The sequence below is a fragment of the Erythrolamprus reginae genome, chromosome 4 (assembly GCF_031021105.1).
Source record: "Erythrolamprus reginae isolate rEryReg1 chromosome 4, rEryReg1.hap1, whole genome shotgun sequence".
Lineage (NCBI taxonomy): Eukaryota > Metazoa > Chordata > Lepidosauria > Squamata > Dipsadidae > Erythrolamprus > Erythrolamprus reginae.
The window spans coordinates 52,943,912-52,963,867 of NC_091953.1; the positions used below are offsets into that span (position 1 = coordinate 52,943,912).

The 19,956-nt window shown below is 40.2% G+C and overlaps 1 protein-coding gene across 3 annotated transcripts in view; it reads left to right on the forward strand.

Moving 5' to 3' along the window:
- USP25 (ubiquitin specific peptidase 25) overlaps nucleotides 1–19,956 on the forward strand; it is a 76,560-nt gene that overhangs the window by 16,292 nt on the left and 40,312 nt on the right. For all 3 annotated transcript variants that reach the window (XM_070750272.1, XM_070750270.1, XM_070750271.1), the window contains exons 2-7: nucleotides 10,252–10,329; nucleotides 11,030–11,174; nucleotides 11,998–12,121; nucleotides 13,951–14,113; nucleotides 16,877–16,963; nucleotides 18,250–18,387. In XM_070750272.1, the coding sequence (XP_070606373.1) occupies nucleotides 10,252–10,329; nucleotides 11,030–11,174; nucleotides 11,998–12,121; nucleotides 13,951–14,113; nucleotides 16,877–16,963; nucleotides 18,250–18,387 (735 nt within the window). The remainder of the gene's footprint in view (nucleotides 1–10,251; nucleotides 10,330–11,029; nucleotides 11,175–11,997; nucleotides 12,122–13,950; nucleotides 14,114–16,876; nucleotides 16,964–18,249; nucleotides 18,388–19,956) is intronic.

The window sequence follows — 19,956 nt, forward strand, 5'->3', positions numbered from 1 at the left end:
AGGATCCATTCCTCTTGGGAAGTCTTTGAAACTCTTCTCCCTAATTATTCAGTTATTTGGCTCAGCCTTGTCTTCTGTTAATTGTCAGACTATGGCTACTTTTCCCAAGAGAGGCACCACTCAAGGTCCCAGAGAGGCCAGGCCTACAGGCGATGAGATTACCAGTATCCCCCAGGCCTCGACCTCCTCTTCTTCAGGGGCCCGCCCCTCGACCAAGGTCACCAGGGCTGAGAAGAGAAGGGACCTAGCCCTACAAAGAATCCATGACAAATCAGCAAAGCGTTTGAAAGTACAGGCCCAAGTACTCAGTAGTCAAGACCCCCCAGAGGCTTCTAATCTGCCTCCTTCTGGGGTCCCTGTGTTATCTCTGGATGAGCCAAACCTAGACAGACCCCAACCTAACCTATGGGGAATAGGTCCAGAGGAACCAGATATTATTGAAGATTCCCCCCAGCCAGGATCCTCCCAGGCCTTCAGGGATTCTTCTGCCATTCCTGCTGATATTTCTAGTTTACCTCCTGAATTCCAATCTATTTTTTCTGTGTTATCCAAGGCCATTGATGCTAAATTCTCTACCATCAATGCGCTTCCCTTACCTCCTCCACCTCCTCGTCCCTCCCGCCCCTTGGGTTCTTCCCCAGCGGTTAGAGCTCCTATTCAGGATGAATCAGATTCCTCTCAGGACGAATATGACGATATGGAGGAGGATGAGGATCCCTTTCAAGGCCTCTCAGATGATGAGGAATCCCAAATAAAGGTTCCTTCTCCAATTACTATTTTTCCTTCTCAATTGTTCAAATCTCTCCTCCTCAAAGCTAGAATTTCTACGGGATTGGCGGCCCAGGAGAAACAGGCCTCCACATCCACTGATCCCCCGGAGGAGAATTTACCTTACTTCACAGAGGAACAGGAGGATAACGAGGTAATTCCTATGCCTAAATTGTTTAAAGATGCCTTACTTAAGCAGTGGGATTTCCCAGCCTCTGGGCTTAATCCCTCAACCAAGGACAAAAAATTGTACAAACTCTCCTCTTCCTATGAGGAGCTCCTATCCTTTCCTAAACCGGATGAACCTGTCAAGATCCTTCACTCGGCGGCTGCTGTGCCAGGCGAAGCAGAGGAAGTCCTCCGCCCAGAGGACAAGCGGATTGAACAAATGCTCAAAAGAGGATTCACCGCAGATTCCTGGGCCATTAAAAGTTCTGCAGCGGCTTCCTTTTTTTCCAGAGCCATGCTTCTGTGGCTTCGCCAACTTCAACAGCATATTCCTCCCGATGACTTAAGAGGTCAACAAGACTTCAACAAGGTCTTTGCAGCTGCTCAGTACGTGGCTGATGCCACTTTACAATCTACTAGATTTTCTGCTAAGTCTATTGCAGCTTCTACAACGGCAAGAAGACTCCTATGGCTTCGCCCTTGGCAAGCAGGAGTACGCCAGAAGTGGCAGTTATCTCTGGGACCCTTAAAGCGCGACCTTCTTTTCGGGGATCTTCTGGATCCACTCCTCACGGAAACCACGGACAAGAAGAAAGTATTGGGTCCAACCACCAAAAAGGCTACCAAAACGCAGTCCTTTCGTCGCCCAGGGCGTCAGCAAGATCAAGCGGCTTCCTATCAGAGATCTCCAGGTCAGTATTCCCCCCGCTTTCGTTCCCAAGGTAGGAACTCCAGGGGCAGAGGCTTTCGCTTCCAAAGGGGAGCGTCCTCTAACAGGGCTTCAAAAAAACCTAGATGGTAGTTCTCCCTCGATTCCCATAGGTGGTCGCCTAGCCCATTTCGCCTCTAATTGGCGTCTCACCTCCAAGGACCCCTGGGTCATTGACTCTGTTCAAACAGGCCTTCTTTTAGAATTTATTTCTCCCCCCCCCCGAAACGTTTTATTTCCTGCCCTTCTCCCAGGTCCTCCTCAGATTGTAACCGTATGGAGGAGGCCATTTCCCACTTATTGTCCATCAGAGCCATTCAACCGGTTCCCCCCGGTCAGAGGGGTCTAGGTTTTTATTCCATCCTATTTATGGTTCCAAAATCCTCCGGAGGTTGGAGAGCTATTTTGGATTTAAAGAAGCTGAACCTATTCATCAAATATAGGAAGTTTAAAATGCACTCCTTATCATCCATTTTGGCCGCCATCCACCCGGGAGATTTCATGGTCTCTTTAGACCTCACTGAGGCCTACCTCCACATTCCTATAGCCAAATGCCACAGAAAATTTTTACGTTTCTCCTTTCAGGGCAGGCATTTCCAGTATAGGGCGATGCCATTTGGCCTTTCCTCGGCCCCTCGGGTCTTTACAAAGCTCTTGGGGTCCCTGGCGGCCTATATCCGGGCGTCTCCCATTCACATTTTATGTTATCTTGATGATATTTTGATTCATGGGAACTCCCTAGAGAAAGTGAAAACAGACCTTTCTGTCACCATGTCAGTTCTTCAGGACCATGGATTTTCCATCAACTTTGACAAAAGTCATCTCCAACCTTCCACATCCATCTTACACCTGGGATCCATTATTAATTCAGAATCCTCCCAGGTCTTTCTCTCTCCTGAGAGAAAATTCAGTATAGGGGAGTTAATTTCTTGCATTTTATCTCAACCTTCAGTATCCATAGTAACCCTGTCTTCCCTTTTGGGGAAGATGGTGTCATGCATAGGCATCATTCCCTGGGCTCACCTTCATGCTAGGGAACTACAGTGGCTCCTATTACCCTTTCAGAGATCGGGGCTCAGCAACTCAAGTCGTCGCATTGTCATCCCACCAATTGTTCGCAGATCCTTCAAGTGGTGGAAGTCTCCGGCCATGGACAAAGGATCCCCGTTCAGGTGCCCGGATCAATTTGTCATCACCACAGATGCCAGTCTATCGGGATGGGGAGCCCACGCCCAGGGGATGATAGCCCAGGGCACGTGGTCCCCGGAGGAAGCTTCCAAGCCAATCAATTGGCTAGAGTTAAGAGCCGTATCCCTGGCTCTGAAGCATTTCTCTCCTCGCATTCCCAACCGGCACGTTCTCATTCTCACCGACAACATTGCCACAAAAAGCCATATCTGCAGACAGGGGGGCACGAGATCCAAGGCCCTCATGAGGGAGGCCCTCAAGTTAGGCCTTTGGGCGGAAAAACATCTTCGGTCGCTCCTAGCCGACCACATCTCGGGGAGCCTCAACGTCCAGGCGGATTGGCTATCTCGAGCAACGATAGACCCAGGAGAGTGGAACCTCCATCAAGACCTGTTCCATCAAATCAGCCTCAGATTCGGCCTACCAGTTCTGGATCTCTTCGCGACCAATGCGAACGCCCAACTCCCTCGCTTTTTTTCCAGATTTCCATCCCCGGGAGCGGAAGCAATCAATGCCCTCCGGAGCCCATGGCCTCCAGGCCTACTTTACGCATTCCCTCCAATTCCAATTCTCCCGGACGTGATTCACAAGGTCCTCACCGAGAGGGCCCGAGTAATCTTAATCGCCCCTCATTGGCCCCGCCGGCCCTGGTTCGCGGATCTCCAACAGTTGTCCGTCCAGGACCCTTGGCGACTCCCCGTTTCGGGGGATATGCTGCGGCAGGGGGCCTCATTCCATCCAGACCCGGAGTGGTTCCACCTCACCGCCTGGCTGTTATCAGGAGAGACTTAGAACTGCGTGGCCACGACCCCGATACAGTGGAGGTCATTTTAAAGGCCAGAAGGGGTTCGACCAATCGAATCTACGACCACACGTGGTCCAAGTTTCACCAGTGGTGTCTACAGGAAGGCCTCTCTCCCCTGTGCATCCCCATACACAGAATCATTTCCTTCCTTATGCAAGGTTTCCATCAGGGACTTTCCACCAGCACCCTCCGGCGTCATCTGGCGGCCATTTCCTCTGTCCTAGCGGGGCCCCGCAGACAGCCTCTCCGCTCCTTTCCAGAAGTTCAGGAATTCCTCAAGGGCATAGCCAACCTCAGACCTTCCAAGGTCCACAGGTATCCTTCCTGGGATTTGCCACGGGTTCTCCATTCCCTCACGCAGGCACCATACGAACCCCTAAAATCGGCGTCCCTCAGGTACCTATCCTTTAAAGTAGCATTCCTGGTGGCTATTACCTCTGCCCGACGCATTTCGGAGCTGGCTGCCCTCTCAATCAGGCAGGACCTTTGTCAATTTCATCAGGACAAGGTTGTCTTGCGTCTGGACCCCACCTTCTTACCCAAGGTCAGTTCCATGTTCCACAGAACTCAGGATATTGTCCTACCTTCCTTCTGCCTCCAACGAGACCATCCCTTGGCAATTAGATGGCACACCCTGGATCTCATTAGAGCGCTGAGAATCTATATCCAACGCACAGGACCCTTTCGGAGGTCAGAAGCACTTTTTATAGCCTATCACCCCAGAGTCATGGGTGCCAAAGTGTCTTCAACAGTAATAGGCCGTTGGATCAGAGGGACTATATCTAAGGCCTACGAGTCGGCCTCCCTCTCAGTTCCAAGGAACATCACAGCGCATTCCACCAGGAGCGCAGCCACCTCGGCCGCTTGGGCGACTCAAGCCCCGTTGGAGGAGGTCTGCAAAGCAGCCACTTGGGCCTCGCCAAATTCCTTCATCAGGCACTACAAGATTGACTCTTACGCTTCAGCGGACGCTGCCTTCGGCAGAAGGGTACTCCAATCCGTTATCTCACACGATAGCAATCTAATCCCACCCTAGGGACCATCTATTGGGTATGTCCCATGTGACTGCTGGACCCGCTCCTTCAGTACGGAGAATAGGCGTTGATTGCTTACCTGAACGCCTCTTCTCGTACGGTGAGCGGGTACAGCAGTCACTTCCCGCCCTTGTATGTGTCTTCTTTACCTTCCTATAACCTTTCTTCCTCTAACAATGAGAGTTGAACACTACAGAGCTTCACAGCTGAGCCTAGTCTATGGATTCGCGAATTCTGGGGAAGGGGCGGATCCAGCAAGCTTTTTTAACACTAGGCTCAGTTCCACCGGATTGGACATGAGCAACCCATGTGACTGCTGTACCCGCTCACCGTACGAGAAGAGGCGTTCAGGTAAGCAATCAACGCCTATTTTATGTAAAGTTTCCAAGGATCTTAGTGCACTTATAGAGCAGAGGTGCCGGATAAAGGGATTTTATATTTGTTAGGCCCTGGGGCACTTTTGGAAATGCCGATTCTAAACATATTGGCTTTCGCTTAACTAGGCTACAATGGCGTAAGATTAAAATACTTTTAAAGAGATCTTGCTGGGAAATCTGTAAGGTGTGGACAATATCCATTTCAGAAATAAGTATGTGCTTTAGAAAATACTGTTAGTGTTAGGGCCATTGTTAAAAGTAGATTAACAGTTGCATATAACTGAAGGCAAAATGTTTATTTCGACAACAGTTGCAAAATAAGATACTGTACACAATTTTTAATGCCAGCTCCTGATGTCTCTGAGCTAAGATGGGACAGCCTAAATGAGTGGGGGATTTTAACCTACCATCGCTCGGAGAATTCTCTGGGTTGGTGCAGGAGTTCATGGCCACCATGGCAGCCTTGGACCTGACCCAAGTAATTTAGGTCCGACTCATGGTATTCCTCTCAGAGCAGTTGAGTTATGATCTGAGATTAAGGGGCTTTGATTAAGCCTTTGTCATCGTCAGAACATTTCCTGTTACGGCTTGATTTTAAGGCTCCAATCCTCCCCCACAGGGAGGTGGAACCAATTAGGTGGTTCTGCCCTAGATGCCTGATGGACCCAGAGGGATTTCAAAGGGCACTTGGGGTTTTGCCGGATTCACTTGTGCACAGTTCGGCAGAATTCCTTGCTATGTGCCATTGTGACCTCTCTGTGGCAGTAGACCCCGAAGAGCTCCCTGGTTTACCGAAGAATTCCAGGGAATGAAACATAGAAGAGAAGTCTAGAGATGCAGTGGAGAAAAAGTAAATCTGAATCTGATCGAACACTTTTAAGAATTTATATCAAGACTTATAAAGTGGCACAGAAGGTGGCAAGATGCGCATATCATACTGCCTTGATTGTATCAGCAGAATTTCTCCCAGCTGCCCTGTTTAGAGTGACTTGCTCCCTCCTCAACCAGGAGGGAGTTGATAACCCCTTCCAGGTTAGTACTGAGGACTTTAATAGGTTTTTTGATGATAAAATCGCTCAGATCCGGATGGCCCTTGACTCCAGTTGGAATGCAGTGTCGGCTGACAATGAGTCAGTCGAGGTGACAGGGGCCCGTCCTAATCCATCTGTTTGGGAAGAGTTTGATCTGGTAACACCTGATGAAGTGGACAATCATTTTTCCCTAGTCTATTCTCCCATCTTCCGAATGATTTTCCTTTTGTCTCTAGTGCCTCTTCCTAATTGTTCCTGTTTATTATTGTATGTTTTCAATAAATTTGGTAGTCATTTTACTCTTTTCCTGCTTTTTGTGGATTGTAACAGCACAAAATATCACAATAGAGGGTAGTTTAGATATATATTATAAACATTTAAATAGAATGCTTTGGTTCTCCTGGTTTTTGTAGTCCATCCTATGCTCATATATTATCCCAAAAAATTGCTCCAAAAAGCTTGGACTCACGCTGATTAGTCCAAGGTCTGTATTTTTTGTTACCTCTCGTATGGATTTTATCTGGTATCCAGTTTCGTACAGTTGTATATGAGAAAGTAAAAATGGGTATATGAAGGCAACACTTCCTTCCCTCTCTGGATTTTCAGCAAGTGGTATTCAAACATAGCTGTTAAGTAGGGTCTAGATGAGTCCTTTATGATTACAGTGGAACCCCGACATAAGAGCTGCTCTACTTAAGAGCAACTCGAGATAAGAGCTGGGAGGGGAGAGATATTTTTGTTCTACTTACAAGCCCAAATTCGAGATACAAGCGCCAAGGAGCTGTCTCCTGAAGCCAAACACTAACTTCCGCGTTCGGCTTCAGGAGACAGCTGCGAAGCGGCGCGCGTGTTTTAAAAGGTTGCAGCCGGCCTGGGGGGCTCGGGGGGGTGCTTGCAGCTTTCTTTCTTGCTCTTTTTCTTTCTCTCTTTTACCTTCCATTCCTCTATTTCTTCTTTTCTTTCTCCTTCCCACCTTCTTCCCTCCCTCCCTCCCTTCACTCATTCCTCTCTTACTCTCCCCTTTCATAAGTTTCCTTGCTTCCTTCCTCTGTTCCTGTCCCTTCCCCCTTTCTTTCTTTCTTTCTTTCTTTCTTTCTTTCTTTCTTGCTTGCTTGCTTGCTTGCTTGCTCTTTTTCTTTCTCTCTTTTACCTTCCCTTCCTCTATTTCTTCTTTTCTTTCTCCTTCCCACCTTCTTCCCTCCCTCCCTCCCTTCACTCATTCCTCTCTTACTCTCCCCTTTCATAAGTTTCCTTGCTTCCTTCCTCTGTTCCTGTCCCTTCCCTCTTTCCTTCCTTCCTTCCCACCCTCCGTCCATTCATTCACCCATTCCTCTCTTGATCGCTTAAAGCCGGTCCCTGGTGCAAAAAGGGTTGGGGACCTCTGTCCTACAGGATTGGGTGGCAGAGAAGTTGAACATATGTAAATTTAAAAGTTTAAGAAAGTTTACAAGTTAAGTGAAAGAAACTTCATTATTCATTTATATGTACATGTACATTTCTTCATTAAAAACATGTCTTTCTGCATAATTTAGACTAACTTTGTGAGTTTTTTGAGGGCTGGAACCAATTAAAATTATTTACATTAATTCCTATGGGGAAAAGTCGTTCGAGATAAGAGCTGCTCGACTTAAGAGCCCAGGTCCGGAACGAATTAAACTCGTATCTCGAGGTACCACTGTATAACAATGGGGACAGTGTTGTGTTTCTATCTTTGTTCTGAACTTGTTTCATGCAGTTTAAAATGAATGAATAATGTTAGTATCCACTGATTCTGTCTTGGCAACCTATGTGGGAAAGTTTTTTTGATGTTTCATATTACACAGGGAGCACACAGTTACAAAGTTAGCAAAGTCTTGAGAAAGTCTGGAAAACAAAACTCTGATACGTTTATGCCGGGTTGACATATTGCCTACCGTATTTTTTGGTGTATAAGATGCACCTTTTTACCTCCCAAAAATGCATCAAAACCTGGGTGCGTCTTATACACCTAATGTTGCATGGGAGGGAGTTGGGCAATGGCAACAATGGGTGGGATTAGCTGATTCTGCCTGAGAAAGAACTGCCACTGCCATTCCTTTTCGCACTGGTCAGCAGAGGTTTCCCTGTAGTCTGGTGATGGCAGTGGCGTTGCGGCTTCTCACATGGTCCAGTGGTGGCAGCTTTCCTGTAATCCTGTGGCAGTGGCTTCTCATGTGGTGTGGCGGCTGGCTTGCACCACAGCCACCAAAACATGGAAAGGCTGCCATTGCCACACCACCATTCCACTCTGCTGATTTCCCCCACACCTTTCTCCTCTCTTGATCTCCATGAGTCTTTCCCTCCCATTTTTGTCCCCCCCACTCTGCTCATTTCCCCCACACCTTTCTCCTCTCTTGAGTTCCATGAGTCTTTCCCTCATGTTTTTGCCCATCCCACTCTGCTCATTTCCCCCACACCTTTTTCCTCTCTTGAGCTCCATGAACCTTTCCCTCCTGTTTTTCTCCCCCCCTCTGCTCATTTCCCCCGCACCTTTCTCCTCTCTTGAGCTCCATGAACCTTTCCCTCCTGTTTCCCCCCCCCCCGCTCTGCTCATTTCCCCCCACATCTTTCTCCTCCATTGAGCTCCATGAGCCTTTCCCTCCCGTTTTTGCCCACCCCACTCTGCTCATTTCCCCCACACCTTTCTCCTCTCTTGATCTCCATGAGCCTTTCCTTCCTGTTTTTGTCCACCCCACTCTGCTCATTTCTCCCACACCTTTCTCCTCTCTTGAGTTCCATGAGCCTTTCCCTCCCGTTTTTGCCCACTCTACTCTGCTCATTTCCCCACACCTCCTCTCTTGAGCTCCATGAGCCTTTCCCTCCCATTTTTGGCCCCCACTCTGCTCATTTTCCCCACACCTTTCTCCTCTCTTGAGCTCCATGAACCTTTCTTTCCCGTTTTTGTCCCCCAATCTGCTCATCTCCCCCACACCTTTCTCCTCTCTTGAGCTCCATGAGTCTTTCCCGTTTTTGTCCACCCACTCTGCTTATTTCCCCCACACCTTTCTCCTCTCTTGAGTTCCATGAGCCTTTCTTTCCCATTTTTCTCCCCCCACTCTGCTCATCTCCCCCACACCTTTCTCCTCTCTTGAGCTCCATGAGTCTTTCCCTCCCGTTTTTGTCCCCCCCCCACTCTGCTCATCTCCCCCACACCTTTCTTCTCCCTTGAGCTCCATGAGTCTTTCCCTCCCGTTTTTGTGTCCCACCCCACTCTGCCCAGCGGATCGCCCATTTTTGCGATCCCGGGATTCCCATGAGGCTCCCCTCTATGGGAAACCCACCTCCTGACTTCCGCATTTTTGCAATGCTGTAGGGAAATCCCAGGAGGGGAATTTCAGGATCGCAAAAATGGGCGCTCCGCTGGCAACAGAAGTTCAGAGGTGGGGTTTCCCAGCGAGGGAAGCCTCAGCAAAATTGCACCATCGCAAAAACACAGAAGTTTGGAGGTGGGGTTTATCATGGAGGAGAGCCTCAGGGTAATCCCAGGATCGCAAAAACGGACACTTCGCTTGCAACGGAAGTCCAGAGGTGGGGCACGCCGCCGGTGGCGGCAGGTTCATAAGGTGAAAAAAGTTCGTAAGAAGTGGCAAAATAAATCCGAACCCTGGGTTCGTATCTTGAAAAGTTCGTATGACAAGGGGTTCGTATGACAAGATACCACTGTATAAGCATATGCTACCCTAACAAAAGTTGTATTTTAGGGGGCGGGGTAGGCCTATAAATTTTAAACTAAAGCAAAACAAAAGGTTTTTGGGAAACAATCTTTTTCTCAAGTTGTTTTGTGATTCTTTATCGCTCCTTGGCAACTTCAGGTTATTTTTTTAGCTTGCTGATGAAAAGCAATTTTAAAACCTCAATTTTTATAAATTATATAGCTACTACATATGGTGTAGAAGTTTGTATATTATAACAACAATCATAGTAGGTTGTTTTGTTGTACTTTATCATGGTTTGTCTAGTTATAATGGAATTTGTAATACCTACTCTACAGTTAGGTTTCCTATGCTCTATTTTGAAATTGTACACATTGTACACAATGATACTGTTAGACACATTTCTTTAAAGAGTAGCAAACAGTGTTTTCTACTAAGTAGTTGTTTGTTTGTTTGTTTGTCTGTCTGTCTTCTATCTGATTGGTTCTTTAATTCTTCAGCACCAGCAGACGTTTCTGAATCAGCTGAGAGAAATCACAGGTATCAATGACACCCAAGTACTGCAGCAAGCCTTGAAGGTACAGTGATTTTGAAAGATAACTACCAGTATTTAGATCTCTAAATTGAAATTTTTAAAGTATGTTTTAAGTAGCAGAGCTTAACACTATACAATTCAATACAATACAAAATTGTAAGGTTGATTTGAATGGTCTTCAAATAGGCTGAAACTGTAGGTGAACTGGGGAAATTGTGATCCAGAATCATTATTGAACATCCAGAATTGAGCATGGACAAGAAATAGGATTTCCCCATTCCTAATTTATCAGCTTAACCTTAAACTTTATATATTTGGGTTTAAATATATTGGTGTTTGTAGTTACGATTTTTCTACCTGCTTAACTGATCATTTATTCAGATTTGTGTTGAAAACTGAAGTTACAAAACTGATTTTAAATCTCCTTGCAAATGTTTTATTGAGGAAATATATATACAGTGAGCAGCATCTAATTCAGTTGTTAAATAGTTTCATTTGCCACTGCAGAATGTGCCTATATGAAATCAGTGGATTTGGATTAAAGTTCAGCTTTTATTGCATTCTGTTTTAAAGTGGCTTATCATCTTTCACATTGTTAATTAATATATTATTTTTAAATAGATTAGGTTTCTAATATTAAAATTATATTCATGCAAGTACATAAAAATTAAATGTATCTGGACTTGATGTTACAAGCTGATCATAAAATAGCATTCTGATAATTCTTTCTTATGCATTTAAAGGATAGTAATGGAAACCTAGAATTAGCAGTAGCACTCCTAACTGCAAAGAATGCCAAGATTCCTCAGCAAGAAGAAACAACATACTATCAAACAGCACTTCCTGGTAATGACAGATATATAAGTGTAGGAAGCCAAGCAGATACAAGTAAGTGCTTTTTTCTCACTCTGTAACTACACAACTGAAAAAACTAGAAAAACCTGCCACCATCTTAGTTTCTACTGTATGTTAATAACCTTTTTTAATCTTCAGATTTCATATTTGATAATAGATATTGTCTGTTTTATTTAATAATGAATTTTAAAATTGCAAGAAATTCTTATGTTCTACAAACAGAACTTTTTGATGGCAATCTAAAACTGATTGTCTGTCTGTCCATTTGATTGTAAGAAAAGAACTTTGTCTTTATTTCTGAGTTTATTTGAAATCCAGTTATTCTCACAGTTTCCCAGATTTTTGAGAACATCCAAATTTTTTGGCCAACGTGATGCTGTTTAGAATTTTAAATTCTTCATGATAAATTAATTAAACGTAGTAGGCAAGTACAATAGCCATGACGTCTGCTTGATGACAATTTGATGACATAGTGGGCTGAGACGTCTTCTTCATAGTTGTTTATGCAATCTCCTTGTTCTTCTTGTTGTCTTCCTTCTATTTCACATTGCTTTACTATAGACATCCTAGCTGGAATTATTTATTGCTATTTATTTATTTACTTCAGTTTCAAAGTGACAAAGATCTATGGCTTAATGCAGATGCCAGTAAAGAGGTAAAGTGATAGAAAGTACAATGGCTAATGAAATTTTAGTTGATTGTTCAAATATAATTAATAACTCAAGTTAAGCAAATGAATGATATAGTGTTGAGGGAATAACATTAAATCCAGTGGAGACTAATCTAAACTAGTTATTTATCATTGCTTTTCATTCTATGCATTTTTAATATTGAGGAATATAGGTTTGCTTTCCAGATGTAATTGATCTCACAGGAGATGACAAAGATGATCTACAGAGAGCTATTGCCCTCAGTTTAGAGGAATCGAACAGGACATTCAGGGAGACTGGGATAACAGATGAAGAACAGGCCATTAGTAGGTAAGTACATAATGAGAAGGGCTTTTCTTTCTTTTTTAAAATACATCTTTATTTTTTCTACACAGGGATAAATTATATTTATCTGCTTTTTGGTCTTTAAAAAAATTATTTTATTGCATTCTACTCTAAGTTCTGAAAATTATAAATTGTTCTTTAATATGTTTTTGGAGTAAGGTTGAAGTTAACTGTAAGTAAGCTGCAGTAGCCTTAAAGCCACTGGTTATATGTTGTGAGTCACCCTGAGTCTTCGGAGAAGGGCGGCATACAAGTCCAATTAATAAATAAAAATAAATATTCTATTATTGTTATTGATTTGTCTTCCAAAATCCTTATACACTTACTTTAATATGGTAGTTTATAGATTTGTACTTTCTGAAACAGTTGATTGTCTGACATCACATACTCCACTAAGCTTGCTTGTCAATGAAACAATGTTTAGATTCATATTAGACAAATCTTTAAATATGGTTTACATATCACAATTCAGGGCCTTAGGTTTTCCCCAAATCAAATCTAAACAATCCATTTTGTCGCTCACAACAATAAAATAATATTCAAGAGAAATGAAAGGGAAAAAGATTTGGAACGTTCATTTTGTAGATAGAAAATATTTATTTTGTAATGTGAAGAACATATGCCAAGATATTCCTGCATGTTTCTGCTAGTTTATTTTTTAAAAATTAAAAATTATAGCAGGTCATATGGCAAAATTGAACTTATGCTTCCTTAAGAATATGCCAATCTTGGAATGAATTGTCCTTGGAGTGAATTGTCCTCCTGAAATCTAAAATAATTCATTTTCCATCCAGAATGCCACACGAATCCCAGCAACCGATTAGGTCCCACAGAATTGGCCTTCTCCGGGTCCCGTCAACTAAACAATGTCGTCTGGCGGGGACCCAGGGGAAAAGCCTTCTCTGTGGAGGCCCCGACCCTCTGGAATCAACTCCCCCCGGAGATCAAGACTGCCCCCACCCTCCTTGCCTTTCGCAAACTTCCAAAAACCCACCTCTGCCGCCAGGCATGGGGAAATTGATTCCCCCTGGCCGTCCCGTTATATGTATGGTTCGTTTGGGATGTACGACTGTTTTTATATTAAGGGTTTTAACCGTTTTAATAATTGGCTTTGTACTATGCTTTGCTGTTGTGAGCCGCTCCGAGTCTTCGTAGAGGGGCGGCATACAAATCTAATAAATAATAATAATAAATAAGAATAAGAATATGAGTTAGTTCCCCTCTGAATTTTCAATATTTCTGCATAAATATGATCTAAAACATTTTCCATGGAAAATTTGTTTATTTATTTATTGAGTAAGTTCATCAAAGATGCATAAGTGATAATAGAGCACATTGTGGTTCTAACAAGTATTTGTGCCATAATACTTGTTTTGAAATTGCTTTTGCTGCAGCATGACCACACCTCCTAAAATTGCTGTTCAGAGGATTAGATGTGGCTCTGCCTCATTCTAGTGAGCTGCTCAACAATGCTTTGCTATAGCTTTTAGAGTACAGTACTCATCCATGGTTTGCCAATAAGAAAAATAACACATTTCAGAACACTGGATTTGATTTTGGATCTTTTTATTTACATTTCTGTACTTAAACCTTGCTTAATATAACTCACGATGGTCTAATATGGATAATTATTAAATAACCTATTGCTTATGATAATCTATAATTTCATTTTATGTAGTATAAGAAAAAAATCAGGGTAGACATGCTTTCTGACTAATAAATGTTATTAAAAGGCATTATGATGATTATGATTTGTAAAATGTATATCTAAATTGTTAGACACTCTCTTCTAATTATTTCATTTATTTTCTAAGAGTTTTAGAAGCCAGCATAGCAGAAAACAAAGCAAGTCTGAAAAGAACACATCCAGAAGTCTGGAGTGATTCTCCAAATCCATATGATAGAAAACGTCAAGATATTTGTCCAGTAGGATTAAAAAATGTTGGTAACACATGCTGGTTCAGTGCCGTTATACAGGTAATTATGTATTACTTTATTAAGCTATTTATTATAATAAAAAGATAATTGCTTGAAATGAACAGAGCAATTTAACTATATAGGTAAATTAATATAAAAAGTCTCTGGCAAGTTATTATCTGTATACTTATTTTTATTTTTTATTTTTGAAAATTATTTGATAAGTGAGTCAATATATTCTAATTAGCAAGATGCATATTATTGGATAAAAGATCAGACCAGAAACTTATCTTAAGGTTCTGCTTCAGTAATCAATTTAGAGTTTATATGCATCATTAACATGCTAAACTAAACAACTGTGATGTCATAGCCAGTTGTTTTGGACATGTAACAAAGCTTTTGGTGTTTGAGAGTGAACAATGAGATCACTGGTAATAATAACTTTGATATTTCCTATTTTTGAGCTCTAGGCTACTTGAACACTATCAATCAAATGGAATTCTAAGAAATACACCTATTTTAGAATAACATTGTAATGGATTATAATTGTAAGCTCTTCTTTTTAAAAGAAGGCTTAATATATAATACATATTTAATATGTAATTCATTGTAAAATAAGAAATGTAACTTGCATAATTACAACTGCAGGTAGTCCTTGACTTACAACAGTTCATTTAGAGACTGTTCCAAAGTCTTCATTTAGAGACTGTTCAAAATTATAACAGCACTAAAAAGTGATTTATGACTCTTTTTCAAACATATTACAGCATCCCTGTGATTACATAATCAAAGTTCAGACATTTGGCAACTGACTCATATTTGTGACGGTTGCAGTGTCCTGGGGCTATGTAATCACCTTTTGTAGCCTTCTGATATGTCAGTGGGGAAGCTAAAAATCACTTAATAACCCAGTTACTAACTGAACAACAAATAGAAACTGAAGTTTTAAAATATATTAACAACTAATACTTCACTTATACTTCACAGAACTTTTATAGCAGGTATTGTCCAGAACCATGTGGTAAAAATTGATAATTCAAAAAGTATTTTAGTATTGTAATTTTGTGGTAATAAATGTGTGTGTGTGTGTGTGTGTGTGTGTGTGTGTGTTTATGTTTATTCCTTTTTATTTGCCTAGCTTAGTGGGCTAATGTTTCAGCTATCTTAATTTACTTCATATGCGATAAATTTGGACATTACCTACTACAGTATTTATTTAACCACCGGATTGATAGGCTCCTTAGGTTGCATCAACTGTGTGACAATATTTCATGTTTTCATCAGGGATCTCTTGAAATCTGATACAGGTCATCAATGTGTAACATTACCTTTATTAGTCAGTGACTTGCAATGTGGAAAAGTACTAAAATGAAAACCAAAACAAACCTACAGACACAGATTTCCCTTAGTATATATGGCTTCATAGAATATTAATTGCATTGGTATGAGCTTTTATGAATCATGTCCTTTGTTTTTCATCATTGTAATATGAGCCAAAGATTTATTTTTATTCAACACTATGTTCATGTGTGCCAGATAACCAAAGTTGCTTCAAAGTTCTGTTATACCATGTGGCAGCACAAATCTGTGCATCTGTATACTCTTACAGATGATTTAATTCCATGTGATTCTGTGTAAATTTTATAGATAAGTAATGCTTACAACTTAAGTATCTATATCTAATTTTGCCATATGTATGTAACCAATACTTGTTAAAATATTTCCTTAATATTTTTTTAAGATCGTATTAAAATCTGTGTTAAATTCTCTTTGTACAGTCTCTAATTAGATTTTTATCCTTCATAATTATGCAAGTAACAATAATGACTCCACTTTTTTGATAATAGATAATTTTCAGTTTGAACTTCTTGACTTTACCCCCATTTTTACTCCTTTTTCTTTTACATTTAATATAGGAAAATGTTGTAAAGAACATTTTTTAAAGTACCAGAACATGTTTTTGGTATGCATTGGTTGGCAGTTAATATAATATAACATTGTCATATGCCCTTTTTCAATACTTCCTCTGCCATTTTTAAAAATTTGTTAAGTATCCAGAGAACAGGTTATTTTAGTAAGCAAATGCATACACAATCTTATTGAAAATATTATAGTGACAAAAAGTAGATTCCTAATTTGTTCTGTCCAGGATTAAATGAATTATTTTCATGTATATGGTTATAAGTTTATTTGGATTCTGTATGCATAGATATATAAGGTTCTGTATGTATAGGTAGAGGTATAAGTTAGCATAATAGATTTTGTTGCACTGTGCTCCTGAATCCATTCACTTATTTCTTTTCTTAGAAGAAAGGAGGAAAGACAACCATGGATAATTAATATTTTCTTATTGCTTGTTTTCCCCTCTGAAATACAAGCTGTAACTTTCATATGGGCTGCAGTTAACACATAAAAGTTTGGAAGCCACAGTCAGCATTACATTAGAACACTAGAAGCAATATGTATTATTCTTTATTTAAAGTGGTTTTTAAAACCTTTGTCACTCATTCTAGTGCATTTTTGCATGATCACAGTTGAATTTATTACATCTTGCTAACATAAAAATACATAATTGTTATCTAGTTGTAAGTATGTCTCCCAAAATGGAGTTTGCTTCCAAGTTACAATATACCAATTAGTGAATTGCTAGTCAAATTCATTCTTAGTTAGTTTAAATTTTTCATTTTTTCGCATTAAAAAATATCATATATGAATTACAACCTGTGAACCAGTTCTTTGCTTCTTAGTTCTTTTGTGAATTATAGTATATCTAATGCACTTTCTAAAAAATAATGCTAAATTTATATTTACTTTTTCTTTCAGTCATTATTTAACCTGTTGGAATTTCGAAGGCTAGTCTTGAATTACAATTTACCAGCAACTGCTCAAGATCTCCCCCGAAACCAAAAGGTATATAGGCTAACTTTTATTGTACACCGCCTAGAAATCCCTCTTTGAGACAGAAATGGGAACAATAAATACACAAATAAACAAATTGTGGAAATAGGTAGTTGCAATTTATGAATAGATTTATTGTGTAGTATTGACAAGAAAAATAGTCTGATTATGTTTCAATTGTATTTAGATATACAGTGGGGAAAAAGTATTTAGTCCAACACCAATTGTGCAAGTTCTCCAACTTTTTAAAAAATGAGAGAGGCCTGTAATTAACATCATAGGTAGACCTCATCTATGAGAGACAACATGAGAAAACACCCAGAAAATCACATTGTCTGACTAAATAGTTTTTTCCTCCACTGTACCTGCATATATGTATATACATAAATATTTAAAAGAAGTTATATATGATAATATACTAGCTTACAGATAATATACAAGTTTACAGAATAATTTTACAGCACTTTAAAGACTATCTGTCACTAAGTGGTGGTTATGTTAAACATCCTATGACTAGCACTGCTTAGTTCCAGTAGTCCCAATTGCAGTCAAGTGAAGACCTCTTGCTTCTCTTGACCTGCCCCACTTGCCTCCACTTCAACTTCCCTGGTCTCCATATCTCTGCTCCATCTATGTCTTCCATTCCAGTTCCACCTATCTCTGTCAGCTTTTGCCATATCCATTTGGCCTTCACCATTTTCATCCTTCTGATGCTGATGAACTGAACCTGGCTGAAGTGTCTATTTTGAAATAATATGAATGAGAGAAATAATTTGCTTCCATTTTTTCAGAGCTTTTTAATATATAATTACTGCTGATTAAAAAAAACTAAGATCATAGTAGATGTATAACTAGCAAGCTGTTAAAATAATAATCCAGGTATAATGAATGAAAACATGAACTTTTATTGTTAAACAAGGGAGTACAACTTTGTATAGATCTGTGATGTGAAATGTATTAATTCGGGATGTTATTGTTGCTGGCTTTTAACTTCTTTATAGACTATTGCTGGCTGTTAGCTTTTGTGAATGATCTGAAGTAGAGAGTAAACAAAACTTGTAAATCAATAATAGTTTGTTGATCCATCAACTCATCAAACTTGTTGATTTTTGAGGGCGAAGGGAAGAAAAAGAAATAATGGTTTATTCTAAAATAATATTACAATATGAAGTTTGTTAATATTGTGATAAGAACATGTTTAGCATTTTTTAAGAGGATGGGATAATTGATTTATAATTGTACTTTTTACAGATTCATAAAAATATAAAATTCATTATTTATAACTATTTCAAATACAGGAACATAGAAATTTACCTTTTATGGGTGAATTAAGATACCTCTTTGCACTTCTTGTTGGCTCAAAAAGAAAATACGTTGACCCATCAAGAGCTGTTGAAATTCTTAAAGATGCATTTAAATCAAATGATTCTCAGCAGGTAATTTAAGAACTTTCTACTTTACTTTAAATAAAAATAGTTATCAAAACTTGGAGAAAAAATACAAATAAAACATTAAAAGTACTTTTACTTGATGAAATTTTCAGACTGGCTATTTTGTTAAAATTATCATTCAATTGCAATTAATGAAGGATCTAGTAAGGTTGTCAATTTGTCCAGATATTAGTAGATTTGTGAACATGTTCTTTCTTTTTTGGTAGAATTATTTTCTTTCTTTTAAATAAAACCACAGAGGTGGAAGGGTACATAGGCTACCATTCTATGTCCAGATAAAAATATACACAATCCCATCCAATAAATGGGAGATTATCTGCCTCAAATATTGTAGTTTCAATATTTTGAGGTTTATTCTACTTTGCTATCTATAACATTAATGAAATCTGTAGCTTTGCTAACTTTTCCTTCTGTCAGGTTCCCAAATTATTAATAATTGTATTAATATAATAATGTCCATGAATCCAATTTATATCAATTCTTTCCATGGATTTCTTTGGATAACAGGCCATGTCTCTCATTTTAACATTCTTTCTGAAAGTAGAAGTTATATTCATCTTTTCATTTCTTGTCCCTTTAATGGACCTAAGTTATGTAGGAAAACTATAGCTGAGGCTTCAGGATTTTGCTTCTTAGATATTTCAAGCTATATGATATGAGCATGGCTACTTTTTTACTACATGTAATCATCTGTAGGAATGTTTTTGATGGACAGGAAGAGTTGCAAACTAGGTAACAAACAGTTAAGGAACAACTTAGCTTGCAGAAGGAATGAGACATAGCAAATATCTTAGAAGGGACCCTTCTTACTTTCTTGGACTGTAAAAGTGTGGGAGAGGAAAGATGTACTTTCAGACTTGCAATTACTTTCAACCTTACAAAAAAGAAACATTCATGTTTGATGTTTCTTGTTCCAATTGCCTTTAGGGGGCTGACATTAACAGTACCATTCCTTCTGCAGATAAGTTGCCTCATCTTCTCAATGTCTAATCTGCAGCATTTCCTCCTCCTCTTAATTGGGTTAGTGAATTTTATCAAGAAGGACATTTTCACAGACAGTATCATTTTACACAAATATATTTTAAGTTAATGTAATAAATCACAAGTTGATGGGCCTACACATAATATGATCCTCAGTCCAATGAGGCACCAGCTGTCAACTTGCAAAGCATTTCTAAGCTGCTCTCAAGTTGCTAGAGGCAGGGAAATGGGGAATCGAGCCTCACAGCTACATAGACAAACTTTCATTTCAGTCAAAACACAGCACATTCCAGATGGCAACATCAAGGTAATCTCTACAGAGATCCACAGTGGCCCATGGGAATGACTTCTACAACTTGTGAAGTTGCTTCATTGGGGAATGTGACTTATGACACAGCTTGGAGGGGAGAGGAAGGGGAAACAGGGTCAGAGCCAAGACGCGAATTAAGTGAAGTCAAAATTGGCTTCACTTGGTCCATACCAACATGAAGCTCCTAATAAATAACTAGATTTCTTTTGATGCTTGGCTTGAGGCTCATGATTTAAATAGGGCAGAACCCTGAAACCAGCTAC